The sequence below is a fragment of the Pristis pectinata genome, chromosome 4 (genome assembly GCF_009764475.1).
Source record: "Pristis pectinata isolate sPriPec2 chromosome 4, sPriPec2.1.pri, whole genome shotgun sequence".
Classification (NCBI taxonomy): domain Eukaryota; kingdom Metazoa; phylum Chordata; class Chondrichthyes; order Rhinopristiformes; family Pristidae; genus Pristis; species Pristis pectinata.
Genome location: NC_067408.1, coordinates 23,083,026 through 23,091,721, shown reverse-complemented (window position 1 = coordinate 23,091,721; position 8,696 = coordinate 23,083,026). Strand labels below are relative to the sequence as shown.

At 37.5% G+C, this 8,696-nt stretch overlaps 1 protein-coding gene across 2 annotated transcripts in view; it reads right to left on the bottom strand.

Annotated features, from left to right (window-relative positions):
- Positions 1 to 210: 210 nt before the first annotated feature.
- LOC127569852 (uncharacterized) overlaps positions 211 to 8,696 on the bottom strand; it is a 29,788-nt gene continuing 21,302 nt past the window's right edge. For both annotated transcript variants that reach the window (XM_052014832.1, XM_052014833.1), the window contains exon 11: positions 211 to 465. In XM_052014832.1, coding sequence (XP_051870792.1) covers positions 440 to 465 — 26 coding nt within the window. In that variant the 3' untranslated portion in view covers positions 211 to 439. The remainder of the gene's footprint in view (positions 466 to 8,696) is intronic.

The window sequence follows — 8,696 nt, the reverse complement described above, 5'->3', positions numbered from 1 at the left end:
AGAAAAGATGTATTAAAAAAAAATTCATTTTTGAAATATACAATTAAATTAATGTTCCTCTGGCACCATTGCACTGGATAATCAACCACATTACATTTATAGTACTTAATATTTATAATCAGTTGTAATTCTAATTTTCAACAGATTGGATCTCAAATCTTCAAAAAAGTTTAAGCATTGCCATATTTAATAAAGTTATTTTCCCACAAATATTGATGCAAGATTTTTTTTTAAATCTTCCATGTGCAAGTTAAAGATTAGACAACTCCTTTCCATAAATAAACATTTACTAGATAATTTTATTCCATACATAAGTTAAGCACTTATTAGAACTTTTTTTCCATTCTCTGGTTAAATAAAGCATTTACTGGACAATTTCAGGAAAAAAAAAAGTTTGACAGATACAATAGAGCATTTTCAAAATCCCGAACAGGCACAATCATATAGGTGAGGTAATAATAATGTCTGCAAGAGAAAGAAACAAAGTATTTATGAAAAAAAGTCAAGCACTTAAATGAAATCAAAATGATGTCCAGTTTTAAGAGCATAACTAACATGACTATGTTACACAGTCCATCAAGCTAGCTCTACCAGTCAAAAGATCTTGACTGATCTAAACATGGCTTCAACTCCATTTTCCTGCCTGATCCCATAATCAGGTGTTCCCTTATGTTCCAAACATATATATTAGCCATGAATATGCTTAATGACTCAACATTCACAGATCTGTGAGAGAAAATTCCAGGGGTTAACAATCCTTTAAGAAATTCCTTACCTCTTAAATGAGGAGAAATTATAAGCCAAGACTCTGCCCCATAATTCTAGATTCGCTAAGGGAAACATCCTTACTACACTTACCCTGTCAAGCCCACTTAGAATGTACATGTTATAAAGTGATTATCTCTCATTCTTTCAAACTTGAGAACAAAGGCCCAAGATGTTCAATCTTACTTTATCCCAGGAGTTAATTTAGTTCTCTGCGCTCCATCCAATGCAAGTAGATCCTTCCTTAAATAAGACCAAAATTGTATGCAGTAGTTCAGATTTAGTCTTACCAAAGTCCTACATAGTTGTAGCAAAACCTCTCCCCTTTGGTACCTTTGTAATAAAGGCCACCATTTACCTTTCTAAATGCCTGATGTAACTGCATACTGATGCAACTGCATACTGATGCTGCATTTCTAGTTTGAGGACATACAGAGCCCTCTGAACTCCAGCATTTAGTGGACATAGTACTTAGATGAATCCTGTATTTCTATTTTCCTTAATTTTTTGCACTTATGAAAGTTGGTATTAAAGCCAACAAAGAAACAACAAACATAATAAATATTAATTGCTAAAATAATTCAGGTTTTTCAGTATCTTAATAAAAACACGAAATTTCAGATGTACATCTTCAGTCAAACTGAAGTTCTGATATACTATTTATAGTATAGTCAGAACATTGTTAGCGTGTTTGTCTTTTTCAGATGCTGTCAAATCTTGTGTATTTACAATGGTTATATTTTTATTTCTGACTTGGACTTTTTGTTTCTCTTTGTGAATCCCTGTCACATACTACAGGAGAATTAATTGAATAAGCAAGATATTTACATATAGATAATTTCTGTTTGAAGAACATTATGTTCTTTGGGAGGATATCAAATAAACATAAATGGAGCAAAGGAAGACACAGCACAAGATCAAAGCACAAGTACTTTAATTATTCAAACAGAACCATATGAAAACAAAATACCTTGCATGCTTGGAAATAAAAACAGAATATTCTGGAAAATTTCAGCAGGTTGGGAAGTATCTAAAGAGATGATGGTTGAAATCCATTGAAATTTCAGAACTGGGAAAAGTTAAAGAAAATAAAGATCAAGAAGCAGGGAAGGGGTGGGGAAGGAGTGGAGGGAAAAATAAAAGGGAAGGTCATTGTTCGGTTACATTAGGGTTCTTAATCAAATTTGTTCCATTTCCTGCACTCACTCCTTCCCCTTCCTCTGAAACCATGGTATGATTTCTTCCATCCTTTTCTTTCATCCCATTGGCCTCCATGTCCAATCCTCCCCCATTTTTCACACTACCAAGTAGTGCCACCACCAAACATTTTCCTTCAGGCACTGATTGTACCATTTCCTGCGGGACACCCCTCCATCCTCACCAATGCCCAGTCTTCTTCCCATGGCTTATATTTATTTCATTTTGCTAGATACTCAGTCCTCATTATCCACCACATACAAATGCATCTATATATTTTAAATGTACACACTGAGGAACTAATTATTCTATAAATAGTGATCTGTTTCCAGGCCTCTTATGTCAAGTGGCTTCCTGCTGTGTGCTGAACTAATAGAGTGTGTTTTATGTTTACACAGCTGCATCTAGCAATTTCAAAACCTGTCACCGCTTGTAAGATTCAATAGAAGTAGCTTGTTAGCTAATATAATTTCCTTTTCTGTATTTAAATATTTAAATGTGTTCACTGTCTGTTGATGCTTTTAGAACATTATAGGGCATATTTGTGTTTATTTGGGGGTGGGTGTTATTGAGTACAAAGGAAAGGGCTTCAGTGGTATCCATATTTTTTTGTTATCTGCAGAAATCAGTGCCCCAATCAGTGCACCAGTGTGGTTAACAATGACTTAATATACTGTACCCGCTGGTCACAATACAGCCTTCTCTATATTGAGAAGGCCAAACGCAGATTGGATGACTATTTTGCCAAATATCCATGCTCTATCTGCAAGTGTGACTCCAAGCTCTTGATTATTTGTCACTTTAATTCTCCAATCCACCCCAATTTCTCTACTTCACTGAGTCTATGTTGATCATCAAGCACCCATTTACACTAATCCCATTTCATCCTCCCCATCTTTCCATCCATTCCCCCCGGTTCTACTCCTCACTTACATATTAGGGGAAATTCACAGTACCCAATTAACCAATCAACCTGCACAGTTTTGGGACGTGGGAGGAAACTGCAGCACCCGGAAGAAATTCAAGCAGTCACAGAAACATAGGACAGAACAATACACAGGAACAGGTACTTTGGCCCACGATGTTGTGCCGTACTAATTAAGCTAATGATGCCTAATTATTCTAATCCCTTCTGCCTGCACATGGTTCATATCTCTCCATTCTCTGCATATTCATGTGCTCATCTAAAAGCCTCTTAAATGCCTTATTGTATCTGCCTCCACCACGACCCCTGGCAGCACATTCCAGGTACTCACCTCTGTGTGTAAAAAAAACCTATGCCCTTCTCATAATTTTATAAATTTATCAGGTCTTCCCTCAGCCTCTGCCACTCTAGAGGAAACAACCCTAGTTTGTCCAACCTCTCCTTATAGCAACTTCCCTCTAATCCAGGCAGCTTCCTGGTAAACCTCTTCTGCACCCTCTCCAAAGCCTCTACATCCTTCCTATAATGGGACAACTAGAATTGAATGCACTACTTCAGATGTGGCCTCACCAGAGTTTTATAAAGCTGCAACATAACTTCCTGACTCTTGAACTCAGTGCAACCTCGATGCAAGAGAACGAGCAAACTCCACACACAGACAGATCCGGAGGTGGCTGGATCTGTGAAGTAGTATCTTTACCACCTTTACTGCATCACTGTGCTAAAAAGTTGAAGCACATCACCCACAGCTTCTGACCAACCACACCGCAACCTATGGACTCAAGAGTTCAACAATTTTAGATAACGAGTAATTTTGACATTTTCTATTTTTATTTTAAATTTCTTGCATTTATAGTGTTTTTGCAATGTAGATTCTGCTTCTTTCATTTACGTTTCTTCTAGACCAGTGCTATGTTTCTTGACCCATTACCTCTCTTGTACTTTGCATTGTCATCCCTTCAGTCACTCTGATCTATTCTATTACAGATTTCCCTTTTTTCTTTCTTTCATCCTTTAACTGCATCTTAAAACTTGTTCCCTCTCAATTTTTACCGGTTAACCTGAAATGTTAACTTTTTCCAGACATCAGCTGACTTACTGGATATTTCTGTGGCTCAAACAACATTCTAATCCCCATAGCTTTTTCTTCAAATAAAAAAAATACAGAGTAGGGACTTCCAAAGGGCTTTTTCGTAACCTAGAGAACATTATTATTTAAGCATTTTATACAATCAGACTCATAAGCACAGAAACAGGTCCTTCAGCCCACTATGTCCAGCCCAACCATCAAGTACCCATCCATACTAATCTCATTTATCAGGAGTTGGTCCATAACCTTCCATGCCTTGGCAATTCAAGCACTCATCTAGATCTATATAACACGTTAAGAGTATGTGCCTCCACCATCCACTCAGGTGGTGCATTCCAGATTCCAAATACTCTGGGTTAAAAAATACTTCCTGACATCCCCTCTAAATCTCTTATCCCTTACCTTAAACCTATGCCTTCAAGTTTTAGACACTTCTGTTATGGAAAACAATTTTCAATTATCTACCCTATCTATGCCCCCATATAATTTTATATACCTCAATAAGGTCTCCCCTCAACCTCCACTACTAGTGGAGGTAAACAAATTCAGCCTATCCAGTCTTTCCTCATAACTGAAATGGTCCATCTCAGGAAATATCTAGTGAACTTTCTCTGCACACTCTCCTTCACGACCTTCCTATAGACTGGGACAGTACCTCAGCTGTAGCCTAATCAATGTTCTATAAAGTTGCATCATTACCTCCTTGCTCTTATATTTAATGTCCTGGCTAATGAAGGCAAGTATCCCAATCACCTTCTTCACACCTTATCTACCTGCAATGCCACCTTCATGGATCATTGGACTTGTATACCAAGGTCCCTCCATTTCCCAAAATTCTCTTGGGCCCCATCATTCACTGTTTATGTCCTGGCTTTATTAGTTCTTCCAAAGTGCATCACTTCACATTTATCAGGATTAAGTTCCCATTGTTCCTACCCAACTGATCAATGTTATCCTGTAGCCAAAGTCAATCCTCCTCACTATCAACAACACTACTAGTATGGCAAACTTACTACATTCATGTGCAAATCATAAACATTTGTAACAAACAATAAGGGTACTAACACTGATGCCTGTGTTGCATCATCTTCTGGCTAATCCTACCAAGCTAACATTGGCTCCAAATTATGAATTTGCCTTGGATCACATGGGTCCCAACCTTTTGGACCCATTTCCTATGTAGGACTTTGTCAAAGGCCTTACTGAAGTCTACGTAGTCTACATCCAGTACACTGCCCTCTTTTCAATCAAATTGGTCATTCAGGATCTTCCCCTAACAAGGCCACCTTGACTACCTTTGATTAATCCCTGCCTTTCCAAAGTGAAGGTTAATCCTATCCCTCATTTCTTTCCAATACCAAATTCCTTTCCCCATCTCTACTCCTCAAAACTCAGTACTTTCACCATTTAATATCTCCAGTTTATGGCCAGCATTTGTCTTTCATACAAATCATTCTGTGAAACCAATCATTAAATTAAAAGGTATTATACAAATGGAAGTTATTGGTAAGTAACTGGACATTCTTAAAATGGTAAAGAAAGCATTTAGGGATTACCACCTATGCACTTTAGAAGGCAGCTTTTAGGTTAGAACAATTCTCTTAATGATTTCTTCAGAATTTTGCAAAGTCCTTAACTTATTTTTACAAAATGTTTTAATAACTGAACCATCCCAGAACCCCAGACTTCCTTTGTCTTCCCAGCTTCATCAGCATGTGTTCCTCCATGCTACTCCCTGCACCAATTCCTTCCTAGCCTTTACCATTCCACCTCACATCTTCTCCATTCCTGTCACTCAGTCTTTTCCTCCTACTACCTTGCTTGAAAGTGCCCAGTGCTGCCTCTTCCTTGAAAAACCTCTAAGCTTCCTTTCCTTTCACCCTGCTCTATTCACTTTCTCCCACCAAGTTTCATCCCAAATGTTGATATCCTTTTAGACGGCGCCAGATGTTCCATCTGGCCTCTCGATAACCACCGTCTTCATCCACCATTGGAACTGTAGCCACTGACCTGCAAGTGTAAGTAAAACAGCAAGTGTGGCCCATAGGGCCTCACTACCACTTGACCAGACAATACATATACACTTCACCACATGCTATGTGGCCACAGTATGCCACCATGATTTAAAGCTGCCTTCATCACACCATCCAAAAGGCAATTTAAAAGAAAAATCAGGACACCTGAGTGGACAATAGTAAATAAAGAACAAGGCAGAGAACATTACCTTTGACATAAAATGACATTCTACAAGAGAAGATTTACTAGCACGTAATGCATTCAATTAAGACAAACATGACAAAGAAGCCTCAAAAATCTTCTAGAATGATTCCAAAATTGCCCATGTTCCAGAGGAATTCTCTGGAGACTGCAAGAATACAAGAGTTCTGCCCCAGACATCTGTGTCAGTATGATATCCATTGGCTATTGAAGGTCCATGATCTGTGTCACCCATCTGCCCCTAAGAAATCTATCCCAAAGCACTCCCCAGTACTTGATTTGGAATTCTGTTTTAATAACTCCTTTCCAGCCAGGAAGTTCATAGAGCAAAGTTTATGCTGCAACAAGATTCCAACACTAGACACATATTCTGCTCCCATTCCCTTTCAGAATCTTGAAGGGATTGCTCTCTTTGTGACTCCCTGGTCTGCTCTTCCATCCTCACCAACCACTCCCTATCTTATGGCACTTTCCCATTAAACAGCTATCTTTCCACCTTTCTCTCCCCACCATCCACAAACCCAAACTGTCTTCCAGCTCTCCAATTTAGTGTACTGCACTCGTTGTTCATAAATATGGTTTCTCCAGTGCGGAGGAGATCAAACACAAATTCGGCGATTGCTTTGCAGGGCAACTGCATTCAGTCTGCAGGAGTGACTTTGAACTACTGTTTGCCAGCCACTAATCTTTCATTCCAGTCGATCTGTGGCCTCTTGCATATTCAATGGGAACATTACAGCTTACAAGAAATACCATGACCTCAACTGAATATCCATCATGGTTTTAATTAAGAACTCTCACAAAATCTAAACAAATGGGATGATGTTATGTATATGGTCCTGAGATGGTTTCAGGCATGAGATGCAACTGGGGAGCAAATAAGTTTGTTCTGTTGGATTAAAAAAAGCTAAAGCATGTCTCTTTCATGTAAGGAATAAGTTCCATATAATTCTTCATTTTCCAGGTCAGCAGTTTTTAAAAAAAATTCTTCACAATGGTTTGAAGTAGTATGGCCAGGGTACAGTGGGAGATTGCACAAACCAGAATGAGTATGTGCAGAGGGTAAATGGAGAGGGAGGAGGATCAACCAGTGCACATCAGTTCATAGAAGCCTCTATTTTTTTTAATATATATGTTTAGAGGCCTGCCAGCACTTTTCTTTGTCAATACTATTTATTGGGGACTTTTTTTTATTAACTTATAAAAATTAAATTTGTGTCACTTTAATTCATACATAGTTCATTATTTTTAAGAGTGAATTACACCTTGTTTTATTGAGAGTTATTTACAAAGATCATGGGTTGAAACCTTTTGATCCAATTTCTGTTGTTAAATAATTAAAATCAGCCTCACATATTGATGTCTCAAACTGCAATGGGCAAATGTAACCTGAAAAAGGGTGAACTGTGACAAGAGGAGCCTGGTCGAACTTACCGATGGGCAGGACTTGTCCACAAACACAAAACAGGTGCAAGTGAGTCCAGTTTCTAAGGTGCATATCCAAGTAAAAAACTTTTACGCAATATAAAAAGAAAGGAATTATTTGGAAAACACTTAAGGAAATGGTTTATAGTCTCAGAAGCAATCATCGCCTACAAGGAAAATCATCAACCTTAAATATAAACTCTAATACAACCTCCACACAGGGTGTATCTGCTAGTATTAGACCTAAGTATTTTCAGCATTTTCTATTAATATTTCAAATCTCCAGCAACTCCAGTATTCTGGTGCTTTTTTTAAAACAAGTATTCAAAGTACAGAAAGACAGCAAATGCTGGAATCTAAAATAAATCAGAGGATGCTGATAGCTCCTGTGGAGAGGAATAGTTCTGACAAAGAATCTTAGACTTGAGATATTTAACTCTGTTCCTTTTTTCCTCAAATGCTGTACGGCTGAGTATTTCCATATTGATTTTTATTTATAAAATTGATAGTTTGAAAGAATGCTTTGTATATTTAAGGAGTTAGATGTTCATCTATGATGAAGAAATGGATATTACTTCTGCAAAGTAACTTTGAATCATACTTAAGAAGAAGTGACATCCAACATCCAGTTTCAACTACTAAAGTAAGATCTTATGGAGGAAAGTGTAGTCCAACAATGCAATTACCATACCAATGAGTGCATTACCCAATTCTTGCTTTAATATAAAGTAAGGCAGGACAGATTCAAGTTATTTCAGCTTGACGCACAAATGTGATTCGAGGTAGCAAAGTCAAAACCATCTAGGGTAATTCCTTTTAAAATTATCCAAAGTTTTAATGTATTAACAGGTTGCAACATCAGTTTATAAATTATACTAAAATAGTACAATAACTATCATGAACCATTTGTCAATATGAGAAACCAAGCTAGCACAGCACAATTACTTGATGTACGTTATAAGCTTTATATCCACATGGATAGGCTCATCAAGGCATTATCTTACATGATGTTCTTGCATCCCTTTTTTTTTAAAATGTAGATGGAGCACAAATTAACTTTAAATTTCATGGATCCAC